This window comes from Drosophila grimshawi, unplaced genomic scaffold (assembly GCF_018153295.1).
Source record: "Drosophila grimshawi isolate 15287-2541.00 unplaced genomic scaffold, ASM1815329v1 contig_44, whole genome shotgun sequence".
NCBI classification, from domain to species: domain Eukaryota; kingdom Metazoa; phylum Arthropoda; class Insecta; order Diptera; family Drosophilidae; genus Drosophila; species Drosophila grimshawi.
The window spans coordinates 4,450,754-4,469,132 of record NW_025063240.1 but is presented as its reverse complement, the minus strand read 5'-3'; the positions used below and the strand labels follow the sequence as shown (position 1 = coordinate 4,469,132).

The following is an 18,379-nucleotide window of genomic DNA, read 5'->3' as shown; positions in this document are numbered from 1 at the left end:
ATAGATATTCTAGCTTAGCTGCTAACTTACAAACAAAAACAATGACGAACGTTTTTCGGGGATTTTTTTCTTCAGCGTTTGCTTCTTTTCTTTGTGCTTATTGGCATCACCTTACTTTGAGGATAATCCAACAATTTTATTTCGCTCTCAGTTGCGTTCGTCATATATTACATACATACAAATTTATATCTATATATATATATACATATGTGTATATATATATATATATTTATATATTTAACTTCTTGAAATATATTTTGGCATTTTAGTTCGTGCATAATAATAATAAACATTGGTGTACTTAATACTATCCATGCATTTGATGTATATACAACATGTTGCTCGCCTTCTTCTTCTTTAAATTTTTTTTTTTAATGTTTTATTGTATTTTTTGTGTTTTTCGTTTTTTTTTTTTTTGCTAGTTATACAAACTTTTCTTTGCTCGTAATTTCATAAGAATACTTTTGCTTTTGCGTCTGCGGATGTCTGCTTGGAAGTGAAGGTGAAATTAAAATGAGATCTTTTAGATACCAAAACAAAATACCAAAAAAAAAAAAGATGTAAAAATCATAAAAATAAAAAAATTCAAAAGTTACTAGTTAAAGTTTTGATTTTTCTTGCTCTCGCTCTCTCTCTTTCTACTCTCTTGTTCTCTTTGAAAACTTTTGCATTTTGCCATGTTTCCTATAATTTAATTGTTTGCTGTTATCTAGACTTTATCGTCAAAGTTGGAGACGGGTCGGTAGGAACGTTGTTTGGCATGCAAGCGTCTTATGTAGCAGCCCATGACGCCAATGATAATGATCAGAATACCGATGATGACGGGATACAGATGAGCACTGAAATTGTTCTGATGCACAACTTCGACAACCTTGGGAAAATCGTGCAGTTCGCAAGGTGGTGCTGGGCGCGCAGTTACAACACTGCTGCTGCTGCTCTCATAATTAAGTAATTCGACTGGATGTGGGGTGGTGCTGCTGGTCGTGGTGGCACTGGTAGTGCTGGTGGTAGTAGTGGTGCTTGTGGCTTCTGCGGCTATCGTCGCCAGTGGCACAGCTTCAGTTTCGATCTCCTGCTCATAGTCATAGCCATCGTCATCATTGCGTGGCTTCTCGTGTGGCATGGGCTCACCCTTGGGCCAGCAGACGGGGCAACAGCTGTTCTTGAGTTGCACCTGCCGCTCGCTGGGGCAGTTGACGTGGCCACAGAACGGTATCACGCACTTCTCCTCGCCTTTGACACATTCGCACTGATAGCAGCCATCCTCCCAGCTCTGGCCGTCCTTGAAGAACGTGTTCAGCGTCTTTGATTCGCACATAGCATTGGTGCCCTCATCGCAGGTCTGATGACAAATACGCTGACCCGATGTGCACATACAGCGCTGGCAGCTCTGCAGCCAATAATAATCGGTGTTCCACTCCTCGGTGCAGTTGGGCTCACGTTTGCACTCGTATTTGCCGCAGCACTGGCCGGGCGTTTCCATCGCCTCCGGCTGCAGCTCGACCACAACTTCGCCCTCGTCGCTGGTGCAGTCGGGAATGTAGCATGTCTTGCACAGACATTTCCTGGACAGACAGCACTGGGCAAACAGTTCGTCTGTCATTGTGCTGCTGTTGTAGGCCACCTTCTCGGTTGTGGCACTGCCACTGCCACTGCCGATGCCCATCGCATTCGTACTTAACAGATCCACGGCATTTATCTCACGTATCTCCCGGATGGCGCTGTCCTCCGGACATTGCATGTCCGCATCGGCCGGACACGCGGTGAGATCGCACGGCAGTGGAATGGGTGGCAAGTCCAGCTCTGCAATACAAATGAGAAAAGAAAAATACAAAAGGTATGAAATGTGTCGAAAAATGTGTAAGTAAGATGGACTTTGACAGTTGGCATGACAGGACTTTAAAAGTAATGAATAAATTATATATTAAATAAAAGCAGTTGAAATGCTGTCCTTAACTTAAAATGTATTTTGCATTTTACTTGCTATATATACATTTTAGCAAAGTTTTGTGTAAATTTCGCAGAATCAGCTTGAGGACATATTTAATCTAATTTAATTCTATTTTATTTCTGGTCTTTTGATATTTTCCGCATTTTCCACAATCCATGCAACAAATATTAACCAACATATATCATTTAAATACCCCTAGTATCATTATAAGTTGTTAATATTATTTTTAAATTTAAGTTAAACGTTATACAATATTTCTTATTTAATTTAATTAATTATTCGCTTTTATTAAGTTCAAACATTACTTTAAGAAACTTGCCTGCTTTAGATTTTCTTGTAGTTTTAATTTAAAAAACAAGAGAGAACGTTGCTGTCGGGCGTAACCGACTGCGAAATACTTTGATATCATAAATAATACCAGCTGAGAAGAGGTAGCAAAGAACATGTTGGATGTACCGTTCTTTGAAGGAGATTTTAACTATCCTCCGTCCAAGTTTGCCTTTAAAATTAGGTAGATATAATCATCAGCAAGTAAAATCCCCATTTAGTGGCTCTATCTTTTAAATCTTGGGAGATATGCGGTTTATCGATTTATACTTTCCGAAATATCGGTTTTGGCGATTATGGGCGTAAGTGTGGGTGTGGATATAACAATTTTTATCGATTCTTAAAGGCGGCTACCAGTAACACACCTACCAAATTTAACGGCTCTAACTAATCAACTGCGGGGGATATAGCAATTAAAAATTTATTGAGGCGCGAGCCTGGGGCGGGGGACGTTGGCGTGGCATATGCCGATTTTTAAAGGACATCGCCAAAAATCTTCCAAGCAAATAGGGAAGATAGGTGGCTTTATCGATTTCCTGGCCATCTAATGGACGTAGCACTCCAATTTTCACACTTTGTCTGAGGCGGGTATAGCACAAAACGAATATGCTATGATACCACCTTCGGTAACAGAGTATGAAAAATACTCTTACAAATAATTGCAAGCTTAAAAACATACAAAGCTTAATTTAGCTCTACCTAATGGCGAACTTACAAAGTTGTCAAGTGTAACAAAATGTTGCTTAGCATTCATTAAGAGACACTTTGTTATACTTGATGGATAACTTGGCAAGTTGTTTCAAGTATTAAAAAAAGAAAAGAAAAAGAATATCAAGCTTTATATTTATTTACTTTAGCAACATTTTTAGAAGATATACATATTTTCACACAAGTTTTTTCTAAGTTGAGTTTGAAAAAATTGAAATGATTGTGATGTGAACTAGTTTAGCTAATATTTGCTTATATATTTTGAAGTAGTTGGCAGCTGGATCGTGTGACTGAGACCACTAATCACCCACCCACAGTTCTATTTCACACTAGTCTGTGAATTTCAAGAGTATATTTAATTATAAATTAACAAGAAATTCACAGCTTTCTTCAAGCCGCATTATCTTTAATTGAATCGACAACTTGTTGTGTGCAAGTATGTATGTGTGTGTGTGAGTGTATGTGTATGTGTGTGTGTTTGTGTGTGTGTGTGTTCGTTCGTGTTGGCAACCTTTCACTAAAGTCTCGCATTTACCTTTACACTCAGCCGCACTTTTGTTTGCCAATTGGGTTTGGCAGCTGCGAAACTTTGCGGCTTCCTTTGAGCTCAAGTTAATTTGTCATTTTCACTCGCCCATATAATGGGAATTTCTTCTTTTTTTTTTTTCTTTTTTTCTTTTTTTTCTGCTCGTTTTTCGTATTCCATTTAGATTTTGTTTTTGCAAGTTTTGCACAGCATGCGGGGTTGGCGGAGGTTTAATAACAATGAACTTTGCCCTTTGACTTTTTAGCCAGGACAAAAGTAAATATCTCATATAAAAATCGACTTGATTTACTCTCGCCAGGAATGCGAGCATCTCGCAGCCGGCACAAATTAAGAACTTTACTCTAACCTCCAACCTCAAAATCCTGATTTTACTCGTTTGATGTACACAGCAGTACTCTCAACTTGCAACACCCCGCCTCGTCCTGTATCTGTTCGGTCACGCTGCCAGCATTGAGGGCTCCTCAACAAACTTCTTACACTTTATTTAATTAAAGTTTGTGTTTTTTTTTCACTTTTAATTTATTTTTTGTATGATTTTTATTTTCGTCCGGTTTTCTGTCGTCTTTTATCAGGGGGGGCAGCTTAGACAGTTGGGACACTTGTTTGCCGCTCGTGTTTTGTATTGAGTGCGCAGTTTTGACTTTGAAGTGTGGCGTCTCAGCGTCGGTTCGCACAGCAGGGTGGCAAGTGGGCAGCGGGTAGATTTTATTTTTTGGTTTTAAAAGTCAAATACAGACGTTAGAGCTGAATGGTTGACGGGGAGCGAAATGCTCTGCTCTCTCTCTGCTTTTCTGGGTGTAGTTTTTGTTGTTGTGGCTAGGTTGAGTATACAATTTGTGGCATACATAAATTACATGCCAAAAATATTTATATACATATATATGATTTATTTTTTGAAAAATGAACCTTAAAAATGGCATTCATCAATTTTTGAGAAGAGAAGAGATTGTTAGGTATTCAAGTGCCTAAATAGCATAGCTCTTAAAGTCTGGCCAATTTATCGCTTCGTGATTTTATGCTTATTTTTATAACGACCTTTTTTTTTTACCTATGTCAATTTTAACAGGCTATAAATCTTCGACAGTAAAGCGTTGTTTATTTATTTACTTTTTTTTTGTAGTTAAAGTAGCCTTAAGACAGTACCCAATGTGTAAGAAATAAAAATGTTAAAATTAGACATATAATAATAATAATTTTAGCTGAATTAGAATATAAAAATGTCGAAAATATATTGCAAGGATTGGGGCAGGCCACAAAAAAAGCAATTAATATATTTATAAAGAACTTGGCATTTAAAATTGACTGTCGAATATTGAAATTGTCCATCAATTGCTGTAAGCAATTCTGCTTTTCTATGGAATGAACATGGCTTAATCAAAGTTGCTTTTGAAGCCAATTCATAAATACTGTGTAGATACTATGCTTGCATGCTTGAGTTGATTTAAAAAAACCCTTTCTTAAGCATTGTGATGCTAACAGGGTATATAAAGCAAAATCACGAAAACGATTTGAATGCCGCTGCTAAGCGAAAAAGCGTAAAATTTGAATTAACTATCCGAATGGGAGACTGCAAAGCCAAGCAACTGTCGGAGTAGCCAGTTCAGCCAGTCAGACAGTCAGATAGTCAGTCAGTCGGAAAACTGGGCAGGAGCAAGTCATGCTACAAAAAAGGACCAGGAAGGACCATATCGAGACAGGAGTGGAAGCCAGAGTCATATAACCTAGAAAAAAAACCGCACACTCGACTGCCTACAGCCAATATACAAGTGGGCAGAGAGAGAGAGAGAGGGAGAGAGAGAGAGAGAGAGAGAGAGAGAGAGAGAGAGCGAGAGGGAGAGAGGGACAGGAAGAGAGAGCGAAGAAAAAGAGGGGCAATAACAGGACAAAGCATACAAAAAGTTGCAGCTACATGAACAAATTCATTTTTTTTCGTTCTTTTGTGTTTTATTTTATTTTTTTTTACTCAGTGGAACTTATAAACAGCGTCGAAAGTTTGCCATAAAGGCTAAAGTACATATAGAACTCGAGTGTTTTGCATTTTATGTTGCATGGAAATAAAGAGCGCGGGGGGAAAGAAAACTCTTTAAAGCGTCAAAACTTTTTTAATAATACAACGACAACGCCACCGAGGTCTGAGGTCTCAGCTCTGAGGGGACGACAATGTTTAGTTGAGTGTGTGTATAGATGTGTGTGTGTGTGTGTGTGTATGTGTGTGTGTTTATGTGTGTGTGTGTGTGTGTGTGTGTATGCATCCACAAAAGTCAGATTATTCCTACTTCAAATTGTTAGTTATCTCTTGACACTGATTGGAAACACAATTTGAGGAACACGTCTCATTGCAGACACAGCTCAAAACAAAGCCAGCTTAATGTCAGAATTTCATCATTGGCATCTAATCAGCAAAGGATTTATCAAGCTAACAAATTTGAATCATTATGAGCAACTTAACTTAAGTACCAGAGGATAACAATTCATTATAAAAATTGGCTCAATGAAATCATATTTAGTCAAGAGTATTGAACAAGTTTTTGCTGACAAATTGACAACTGACAAACTACTTTGTTACAAGCATTCCAACTTATTATACTGTTGCAAGTAGGCATTCACTTTGCAACTTTCTAAAAAGTTTTTAACTTAAGTCTCAATGAACTCAAGTGCTAATTACTTTATTTAATTTATTATGCTTGAGATTTAAGAGATTTTAAGCATTCCAAAGACAGATTACAATGGGGTCTTTATTTATTTATTAAAAATGGGAAAGGGGCATAATAAAATTGTGCAAAAGTATGCAACAGGCAGGAGAAAGCATTATTGATCAGCATCAGCAGCCGAGTCTATTCACCCATGTCTATCTGTCCATCTGTCCGTCTGTATGAATAAGTCGAACTCAGAGATTATAAGAGCTAGAGACTTCTATACTCCACACAGATCAAGTTTCAGATACACACTCCTAAGAATATATCCATCCAATTGATACCCAGACTTTTAATTGATTAATTGTAAACATCTCTGAGCTTATAAAAGCTGGAGACTTAAAGTTTTTTAACAGAGGCTTTCCAGTATCATAGATGAATCAAGCTCTTTGCATTTTATCGATAACTTCATCTGTTTGGCGATATAAATAGGTAGCCATCAGAGGCACAATATTTAAAATATAGCCTCCTAATTGATATATAATACATATACATATCTTTTTGAACAAAAGTAAAAATTTCATTAAGGTCGAATAATCAACACTTCGTGTTGATGAAACTATTCTTTCTAAATTCTCCGCCTTACGCTAATTTCAAGATTTCTATGACTTCATTAATCCTTGATTCTCATTCCTTGTTGACAAGTGATTTGCCAACAAGAGAGCTAATCCAAGTTTATCGCTGATTTGAGGCATTGGAATCCTTTTGTTGTGGGTCGTCTTATCAGACACAGTCGTCTGGGTGAGCGGAACGCCTTGTTTATAAATGGAATAGAATTCAATCAGACTAATAGCCAGGTGCTTTCCACCAGTCAGAGTTAATCGTGATTCAATTATGACATAGCACAACTGGAGCTCCAGCTCCACCTCCAGCTGCAGCTCCAGCAGCGTTGTCAAGTTAGTCTTGGACTTAAGCTCTTAGTGTGTACAATGTTGCAACAACTGCTAACGTGTGGCATACTGCGAACGCTTCACCTGCTGGGCCATCTCTTTGGTCTGTCTGCCGCCGTCCCGATGGGCAAGGGGAATCGAAAGCGAATGGGAATAGGGATAATGTGGAGGATGGAGTGCAGCTGGTATTGGCGCCTGTATGGCTATCTGTTGTTCATCTCTTGCATCTGCTTCGCGCCATATGCGTTCTACATTACGAACACCCAGATGGAGTTTCTGGTGCAGAATCGCCTGCTGTTGATTGTGGGCACGCTGCGCAGTGTCTTGTTGTTTAGCTCGGCACTTGTCACGCTCTACAGGCACACGAGACGTCAGCGTTGCTTCATTGCCGGCGTGAATAAACTGCTCAGTTGTCGTCGCCAGCTACTTCGACTGCTTCACACGACACGGCTGCAAAAGTCAGCGCGGCAGATACACACACGTGACCATTTAACCATCTATGCGTTAGTATTGGCCATCATTTTCTCCAGCTCCCACACATATTCCATCCTGAAGGAAGAACGGAATGTGAGGAAGAGTGTCATGTACCTTGGCAGCGTACTTTTCATGTATGGCTGTCAGCTGTGTGTGCAATTGTGCCTGGCACTCTATCTGGTCGCCCAGATGTTGATTAGCCACTTGTCGCATCACTGTAATCTTCATCTGTCCCAGTTGCTCCGCGATGCACAACACAACGACAACAACGGTTTGGTGCGACGACGCCGCCTGCATCATGCCCAGCATCATTGGCTGGCATTGGAGCTGTGTCGCCTGTGGCAGCTGCAGAGTCAACTGATGCAATTGAGTCGCTGCTTTTGTTCGCTGCATGACATTCAAATGCTCTCATTCCTCCTATTAGTGACTATGAATTGTGTCACTCATGGATTTTTCACCTACTTTGTGACCTTCAGCAAATGGTGGCTGTGCAAATACGGCGAATCCGAATCATGGAATTATTATGCCATGATTTTCTTTGTGGCTTTCTTGGGCCAGCTTATATTGGTCATCGGTCAGTCGCATCGACAAAGACAAATTTTCAGGGCCACCCGTCAAATACTGAAAGTGGGAGTCCAGGACTTGCCAGCCGATTGCAGCAAGTCACTGCAGCAAATGGTAAGTGCTGGTGGACATTATTAAACTTCTCTAACTCGATAAACCACTTGTAACACAAAAAAGAATGAGACTCGACCAAGTGCAACCGTAAAAATTTCATTGTTAACAAAAATGTAATTTCATATTGAAGAATCTACTCTCAGTTTGTTTCAGAGTATCTGCTAGTCGATCTCTCTCGACTGTGGTGTTGCGGCGTAAAATGTTTTTATACTGTGATACCGAAGCTATCATATTTGTAAGCTAGAATCACCAAATTTTGAAAGTACCTCCCCTAAGAAACCGAAAAAATAAAAGGGCTACGCCCAATCCGCCTCCCCAAACTGAGATACCCATAAATGTAAATCGATTCAACAATATACGAGTATATCACACAATTTGAACGATAAAGTTACCAAATTTGAAAGGCATGTTGCTAGTAATACAAAAATCCGGAAACTTTGGACCACGGCCACTCCCGTCCCTAAAAGCGATAAAAGCCTTTATCTTCCGCAATTTAAGAGCTACAGTAACTTGGAAGCTAGCTTACTAGGAACCTTCGCTAATAATTTTTTTCAGCCACTACCTTTACCATCCCCAAAAATTCATAAAAGCCCATATCTCCGGTAATTTACGAGCTACAGTTACCAAACTTGGAACGAAGGTTACTACGAAACCCTTCGAACTTTTTTTCTGTCAGCCAAGTTCACTCCAGCTCCCAAAATTCACAAAAGTCTATATCTACCACAATTTTAAAGGCAAACTTGGACCGTAGATTACCAAAAATCTCTTTCAAAGATCGACATTTCTTGTCTACACCCGCCATGCTCTGTGGCACCTGTTATCAGATGGTATTCCTTATGGTACCAGAGTAATGCGTTGTCGGTTACGCCCTTTCCTCCTGTTTCCAATGACTTAGGCTAATTTCAAGATTTCTATGACTTCATTAATCCTTGATTCTCATTCCTTGCTCACAAGTGATTTGCCAACAAGAGAGCTAATTCAAGTTTATCGCTGATTTGAGGCATTGGAATCCTTTTGTTGTGGGTCGTCTTATCAGACACAGTCGTCTCGGCGAGCGGAACGCCTTGTTTATAAATAGAATAGAATTCAATCAGACTAATAGCCAGGTGCTTTCCACCAGTCACAGTTAATCGTGATTCAATTATGACACAGCACAACTGGAGCTCCACCAGCGTTGTCAAGTTAGTCTTGGACTTAAGCTCTTAGTGTGTACAATGTTGCAACAACTGCTAACGTGTGGCATACTGCGAACGCTTCACCTGCTGGGCCATCTCTTTGGTCTGTCTGCCGCCGTCCCGATGGGCAAGGGGAATCGAAAGCGAATGGGAATAGGGATAATGTGGAGGATGGAGTGCAGCTGGTATTGGCGCCTGTATGGCTATCTGTTGTTCATCTCTTGCATCTGCTTCGCGCCATATGCGTTCTACATTACGAACACCCAGATGGAGTTTCTGGTGCAGAATCGCCTGCTGTTGATTGTGGGCACGCTGCGCAGTGTCTTGTTGTTTAGCTCGGCACTTGTCACGCTCTACAGGCACACGAGACGTCAGCGTTGCTTCATTGCCGGCGTGAATAAACTGCTCAGTTGTCGTCGCCAGCTACTTCGACTGCTTCACACGACACGGCTGCAAAAGTCAGCGCGGCAGATACACACACGGGACCATTTAACCATCTATGCGTTAGTATTGGCCATCATTTTCTCCAGTTCTTACACGTTTTTTTTACTGGCGGGGGATTCGAATGTGAGTAAAAGTGCCATGTACTTAGGCAGCGTAGTTTTCATGTATGGCTGTCAGCTGTGTGTGCAATTGTGCCTGGCACTCTATCTGGTCGCCCAGATGTTGATTAGCCACTTGTCGCATCACTGTAATCTTCATCTGTCCCAGTTGCTCCGCGATGCACAACACAACGACAACAACGGTTTGGTGCGACGACGCCGCCTGCATCATGCCCAGCATCATTGGCTGGCATTGGAGCTGTGTCGCCTGTGGCAGCTGCAGAGTCAACTGATGCAGTTGAGTCGCTGCTTTTGTTCGCTGCATGACATTCAAATGCTCTCATTCCTCCTACTAGTCCCCATGGATTGTGTCAGTCATGGATTTTTCACCTACTTTGTGACCTTCAGCAAATGGTGGCTGTGCAAATATGGCGAATCCGAATCATGGAATTATTCTGCCACCATTTTCTTTGTGGCTTTCTTGGGTCAGCTTATATTGGTCATCGGTCAGTCGCATCGACAAAGACAAATTTTCAGGGCCACCCGTCACATCCTGACAGAGGGAGTCCAGGCCTTGCCAGCCGATTGCAGCAAGTCACTGCGGCAAATGGTAAGTGGTGGGGCAATATCAAACTTCTTCAACTCGATAAACCATTTGCAACAGAAAACAAAATGAGACTCGACAAAGTTTAAGTTACTAGTTTGTTCCATTTGCGAATACGATTTGTTTAACTAAATATGCTTTTCTTCGCTCAGAGGAATATGTCTGAAAAGGCGTGCCACAACAAAAGGATTCCAATGCCTCAAATCAGCGATAAACTTGAATTAGCTCTCTTGTTGGCATAGACTCAATGAAACTGATAGGCTGAGGGCATCAATGATTAATGAAGACATAGAAATCTTTATATTAGCTTGAGGCATAGTAATAAACAAGTTAGAAGGCTTCTGTTGAGGGAGCTCGACTAGCAGATACCCTGTGCACAGCTGAGTTTAGTTATCTTAATACGAGAATATGTTTTGTGTAGCAAAATATATAGAATATATATACCTTATTGGTGCAGATATGCTTTCTTCTCTCTGTTGTATACTTCTGCATAAGTTGCTTATTTTGGGTTATAAAATGTGGCTTTATACACATTTTTATTGTTATTGGTCGAAAATTGAATTATTGTCTGAAAGAGCTATTTGTTTTTCCCAATAAGTGTGCTGTAAATTCAACAAAGTGAAATGAATTCCGAAAATGAAATGATATGCAGAGTCAAGAGAAATTTTTCGATTAAAATGCAGATAATATTTTTTTTTTTTTGGTTCAAGTTGGGTAGACAAAATTGCAATTTGCTGCGAGTTAAAGAAAATTCGCCTGATTTCTTTTTCATCTATTTAAAGCTCAGAAGATGTTGAATTTTAATTGCAGCTGGATTTGTATGGATTGCATCAGCAGTTGAGTGAACGCCTCTTCAGGCTGACTGTCTGTGGACTGTTTGAGCTGAACAATGACCTGTTGTTTGGCATAGTGCAAACAATTATAATCTATACGATAATACTGATACAATTTGATAAGATCATCAACAAATAGGTGAGGCAATTAAAAATGCTGTTCTTGTTTTTGTTTGTGCAGATCTCTACATACAGTTACTTTTATAATTATGTGAATACAAATATTTGGCAGACTTACCGTCCGTTGCACTGGCGACATTCAGCACATTCCCGGCAAATATTAGCAGACACATTATTAACATATGGTGCAAGCACGTAGACTTGTGCGGGTTCAACATTTTGTGGCTGCTACTGCTACTGCTACTGTTACTGCTGTTGCTGTTGCTGTTGCTACTCCAAGGGCTTTCAGTCCAGCAATCGATATGACCTTGAAGCCGCCTCTCGAATCGTGCAAGATTTAACTTTATATATATATATAACGTCGCTGCTGTCGCCTTTTTATTGCAAAATCAAAACCAATTGAATTTCGTTGTGTTTCATCTGCAACACATAAAAAAACCACACATAGAAATAAATTGTCAAACACATTTTCAGCCGTAAGATTTATTCTCTTTTAATGGCCACAAGCCGCAAACCACATTTACACACATTTATGTATATATATACATATATATAGTATATATATTATAGCTATACTCTGTCTGGCTAAGACTTTTTTGTGTAAGTTTCCTATCAACTATGTAACTATCAACTAATGTATGTTGTACTGCGCATAAATCTGTCATTTAAACATAAATATATTGACAAAATTAAAAGATAATACAAATTAATTAAATAATAAAAACGTTTAAATAACTAAGCTTGATTATTGTATTTTTAAAGCTATTAATGAGTCAGCTAGAGTATTTAATGTGCGGCACGGGGCTGATAAGTGTTCGTTCTTCTTTTATATATTTTAATTTGATTGCAGTGCAAAAATAAGTCAGTAAACACACACACACACACACACACATAGAGAGAAGCGTTACTAAGTCAGAGGCGGGCAGGCGGACGGATGGACAGTCGAACAGTCGAACAGGCCTGTTGTATCACTGCTAAAAATAGCAACCTTTTTTGGATTTGTGCGAATAGTTTTTAATGACCAGAGGCAACCTGAACTGAAAATAACACAACACAACACAGCACCACCAACAACAACAAGAACAACAACAAAAACAAAAACAAAAAAACCAACAAACATCAGCAGTGCCCAGCAACCCGACAAACCCGACACACATTTCACTCTCATCATGATACTCAAAATCGTATCTCGAGCACACGCCGCAAAAGCCAAAACCGAAAAACTGAAAAGTCTTTTTGGGCCTCGTCGAAATGTGGCAAACAACTAAAGCTCTGACGAACGTGCCACATGCGACACATGCGGCTCATATACAGGTAGTTATTACCGTAGTCGGGCATTTCAGCCATCAGTTTTTGGGATGCATGGCATCTCAAATTACGTTTGCTATACTTGCCATATTTAATGAACGCGCTCACCTTTTCCCCCCCAAAAACAAAACACCCGAGGACAAAAACCTAAGCCGCAAGCCAGCTTCTTCTACTTACGTTCACATTCATTCAATCAAAATGCTACAACTGACAGACTGAGACTGAGACGGAGACCCTGTGACTGTGACTGAAACTGCGAGATTTATGTTTGCAATTCGCACAAATTTATGGAGGAGAATCGAGAGCATATTTTTGAGAGCCCGCAGCTACCTTTTAAAAGTTTTTGAGCGAGCTGTGAACATTGAAAATATAAAAAAAAAGGAAAAAACACAACTATTAATCAAGCAGTTAATCGAATCTTTAATTAATCAACAACAAGTGACGATTGCACACTTCCGACTGCCGATGAATGGAATGAGAACGTTTTCAATAGAACACCATAAATAAATTGTTTGTTTTTTTTTTCTTTCATTTTTTGTTCATTTTTATTTTTGTATTTTTGTATTTTTTTGTTAAGGTTTTCGGTTTTGTTTGTGTTGTCTAAGTTGGGTGTATTGTGTTCAGGCTCTTTATTATTTTTTGAATTCAATGCATCGCTTGCACCGTTGCTAAATATTTACAATATTGATGACTTGATTTTTGATTCTTAAATTCGACCTCGTTTTGATAGTGCTGTTGTGCGGGGTGATTCATGATTGATTCATTTGATGACAGCCAGCTCAATTTGCAAAGAATGCCAAACTGTAAACAGCCCATGGAGTCATAATTCAATAACAATTTGTGGAACACTTGAAGAATTTAGGCAAAAAAAATAAAATAAGCCCAAACCCAATTTGCCAGAAATAATGGAAATTCATGAGAAAACTAAGTTTTTTGATATCATTAAAAATGTATTCGTCACTTTTGTAAGATGTGTAGCTATTTATGTGATATATGAATTTTTAACTAGGAATGGGAAAACTTTAGATAAATTGGCAAAACTTGCAGCTTAATTTGAAATTCATTCAAGTTCAGTTATGTTAAATTAAATGCAAGACTTTGGCTTTCTCTTTAATAACCGCCTCCCTCTCTCTCTCTCGCTCTCTCTCTCTCTCTCTTACGCTCTCTCTCACTCCAACTTTAATCTTTGTCTTCCCGTTTGTTCGGTTACCAACTTTCTTATCTAATTGCTTGGCAGCACAATACCCGTTTAGTTATGTTCATATATCTATCTGCAGCTATCTATTGTACATATTTACTCATCGTCTTTCCAACTAATATTTCTCTTTGTGCCCAGGTGTACCAATGTACCTAGTACTCCTATGCATGTATGTGTGTGTACATACGTGTAACCTCGAGGTATTCTTTCTTCTGTAATCTGTCTTTTGCCCTCACCTACCTCTACCTATCTCTCTCCCTCTCCCTCTCTCTATCTCTCTTGGTCTCGCAACATATTTTTGTAGATGACTAAACTTTGATAGCGATTGAGCTTTGTTCCACTACACTCGCCTCGCTGCTCTTGTGTTTTGAGCGCTATGTTTGTCTGCTTAAAATCAACACCAACAACAATTACAACAACAACTACAACAACAACTACAACAACAACTACAACAACAACAATTACAATGCCGACAACAACAACAGCAACATGAGCCATCCGCTAGCATAATGGGGCTTTGTAGCCGACAGCGATAAGTACTCGCGACTTCGTTTCGTTTTCTCGTCTCGGCCCCCTGCCCCACCCCTCGTCATACTTCTCCGTCGCCTCATAGTCGAGAGTTTGGCAATTTTTTGTTTCCTTTCTTCATTTTGTTTTTTGGCTTATATGTTTTTTTTTTTTTGTAAGTTTTTACCTCGAAAGCAAGATGAGCTTTATGATTGCCATAAATTTCACTTGAATGCGAAATCTGATGCATCTATTTCATGCCTTGGCTGTGTGCTCTTTTTTTTTTTCTTGCTGTTGTTGTTATTGCTGCTGCTGCTGTTGCTGCTGGTTTGCAGCCGCAATCATTTTTTTTTTCGCTGTTTTGTTATTTATCTTGAGATGCTACACATGCAAAACAGCAGCAGCGTTGAAGTTGACGCTCTTCGTGTGTGTGTGTGTGTGTGTGTGTGTTTATAACTGTGTGTGTGCTGAAATACTTGTGTGTGAGTGCGTGTGTGAGCGCTGGCGTATTTACTCGTGTTCGCGTACAATAATTTCACGTTCAACAACTTTTGGCTTTTTTGATGAGCCAGCAATGGCAGCAGCAGCAACAGCAGCCGCACTTGAAAGGGACGAGCGGGCGGCAAGTGGCGAATGAACGAACGAACGGCTTAGGCGGGAGTAAGGCAAGGGTGTTGGTGGGGGGATGAGATGAGGTTGTTGTGGCTCTCAGTTTGTTGCCATGGCTACCGCAACAAATGAAGCTCGTCATCTCTTTTTCACGCATTGCAACCGGGCCAAACTCATAGCCCGGCTTTGACTCGGACTCGGAGTCGGTCTCTGGCCGGGGCTGGCGTGTACTGGGTTGGCCTGGGTTGGGTTGGCTCATCTGTGTTATGCTGTGGGCCTTTGGCTTTGGTCTACGGCACTGTCCGTTATTCCAACCAAGCCGATCGATCGTCTTTAAATACACTTGCTTAAGGCATAATTGCTGCTGCTGTCAGTTTGCAGCAACAGAAAATGTGAACTTAAAGCAAGCAGGTAAAACTTAGCTATTGTAATCATTTGTGGTTAAAGACCTTAAAACATTTTTACTATTATAATAGTGTGCTAAAGATCTTGATGATCTAAAAACATTTATCACAATTAAAAAGTTTTATTATTCTCATATTATTCTAATACAAATGTTTCCAGATTGTAATACAACTTTTAACAGCTGGTTGAAAAAAAAGTGCATTTGACAAACTCTTCTAATTAAAAGAACCAAAATGTAGAAATTCAATAATAATGATCAACTCAGAATTTGTCTTTCAATTTGTCTTTCAACGATCCCATAGCTTTCAAGGATCGCGTATTATCTGCAACAAATATATGCGACTGCAATCGTTTTTGAGGGGATCATTTTGGCATTCTTTGCATTTTAAGTTAAACATAAAAATGAAGATAATCGAGACGGAGTCAATGAGATTTATGACCTATGAAAAGGGTTGCCGTCAGCGATTCCGGGCAGAAACAGTTGATATAGCAATGCAAATCGTGAATTTATATAATTAATCACATTAATATAAGCGGATTACTCGGGGGATCGCCATTTAAATATGCGCTTAAACTTAATTCTGACACAGCCAATTGATGTCAACTTATGTCTCAGTTAGAGTTGACTGGACGACCTTTAATGCATATATATCTTTTTTCACGTTTTTTCTTAACATTTTTTTGGGAGAAAAAGTTTGCAACTCTTTGAAAAAGAGTTTGTTTTTTTGTTTGGGGTCGCCAAGAGTATGAAAGCCTCGTCTGTTGCGCTGAGTGTGCGCTTAACTTTCTTGTTGCTGCTGCTGCTGTTGTTGTTGTTGTTGTTGTTGCTATTTGTGTGTCGGTTTTTATTTGTTTTGTATTTGTGCTCTGGTTTCAGGCACGGCTCGACTTACTTCGCTCGCAGCCATGAACGCTCTCAACTCCAATGCTAGTACGCGATTTGCGCTTTACGCTTTAATAGACTTCCATGGCTCATTTTGGTACTTTCGTTTAATGCTATACACCACAGACAGACTGACAGACAGACAGACAGACAGACACACACATACATTCAGATACAGCTTCAACTGGCAGAGACACACACACACACACACACACATACACAATTATTCGATCATTGCTCGTTTATTGAGCGATATATTTATTTGCTTCCACCTTTTACGCATGTCGCTTTGCGCTTTTAACCTTGATTTTTGTGTAAACAAAATACACACACACACACACATACACACACAAGCAACAACAAAAACTACAAAAAAGACACACACACACACACACGCATACGCTGGCATGCAGCATATTCTCGTTTGTGTGCTGAGCAAAAAAAAAAAGCTTTCGGCGTTGTGTGCGTTCATCATTTGTCTCTCTGCCTATAGGTGAATATGTGTATGTGTGTGTATGTGTGTGTGTGTGTGTTGTGTGTGCGTTTGTTTAGTTTCTAGTTTACTGTACATTTATTAAGTTACCTATTTATAATTTGTTTATTATTTAGCAAATGGCAGTGAATAATGTTTAAATATAGTAGGACAGCATGGACCAATTGCAAATTGGGAATTGGAAACCCAAGCTCTACAATATAAACATTTCTTTAATACTACACACACACACATAATGTGACGCAATGTTGAGTTCGTTTCGTGTGATATTATTAGATATGCGCTATCTTATCTATATAGCATACAAAGTTGTCTCTCTATAACTATCCAAGGCCCCACTAGAATAATATAAAAAAAAAAAAGTTGAAGAAGAAAAAAGTAAAATAAAAACCCAAAATTTTTTGCCTTATATAATCGCCACTAAAATGTGCATTTACAGAGAGTTACTTCCACTGACGGTGACATGATTTAGTTATCGTAAAATACGCTCTCTCTCCATGCACTTATGTAGATTGTGTGTGTGCACAAATCATATAATCTGTGGAATGCGCAACAAAACAGTCTCAAGAAAACAACACACCTGCCACGTAAATTTTGTAAGCTCTCCAATAATATGCAGAGCATAAATATCGTTTCTTTTGTAGTTGAGTTCAATTCAGTTGTTCGTTCGTCGTTCGCTGGCTGCGCCCCACGACTCCAATTCACATGCTTCTTGGCTTTGGCTTTGGCTTTGCTGCTCGGTTCGGCTCTGTGCAGTTTTTTTTCGGTTTGGTTTATTCACTTTACACTTTACTATTACAACTTTTATTATATCTTTTTTACTTTTGGTTTTTTCTTGTTTCGTTTTCTTTTTTATGTGTGTACGTTTTTCGATTTGAATTGTTACATTTATTTAGTTTAGTTTTTGTGTCGCTGATCGTTTAGCATCATTGCCGTCTCTCACTTCACATCACATCACATCACAACGCGTACTACAAGTCTCGTGCTGTGCCCCTTTTGCCTATCACTCGCTAACTAAACCGTTCAAGTTTGCGACACACAATTTTAAGCTTGCTGGCCGACGCCATACGATGCGACCGACGATCGTCAATTTTTTGAGCAGCGCACAGTGGTTGCGCATCGAGCTTTTAGCGCTCACAAATCCTCTACTCTCTTGACAACAAAATCTATTTGTCTATTTTAACAGTCTGTCTCCTCCACAAGAGATAATCAAGAGTTATACATTTGAATAAGAAAGAGTTCAGTTAAAACAGTTATTAAAGTTTAGATGTACATTCAAACGTCAGCTGATCTACCACTGTGAGCCGGTTTGCTAGCAGCACTTTAAATTGTCGTACTCTCTCACACACACAGATACACACACACACACACTCCCACCCTTTCGCTCTTATTTGAAGTGGTCAGCCGGCGAACCGGCTAGCCGGCAACCTGTGC

General features: G+C 39.5%; 1 protein-coding gene across 1 annotated transcript; it reads right to left on the bottom strand.

Moving 5' to 3' along the window:
- Window positions 1-245: 245 nt before the first annotated feature.
- LOC6557674 (BMP-binding endothelial regulator protein) lies at window positions 246-17,959 on the bottom strand. The gene is made up of 3 exons (XM_032738972.1): window positions 17,526-17,959; window positions 11,661-11,962; window positions 246-1,803 (listed from the first exon to the last, which is right to left on the bottom strand). Exons 2-3 carry the CDS (start codon window positions 11,758-11,760, stop codon window positions 710-712), a joined length of 1,194 nt encoding a protein of 397 aa, XP_032594863.1. The 5' UTR covers window positions 11,761-11,962; window positions 17,526-17,959; the 3' UTR covers window positions 246-709.
- Window positions 17,960-18,379: the final 420 nt, after the last annotated feature.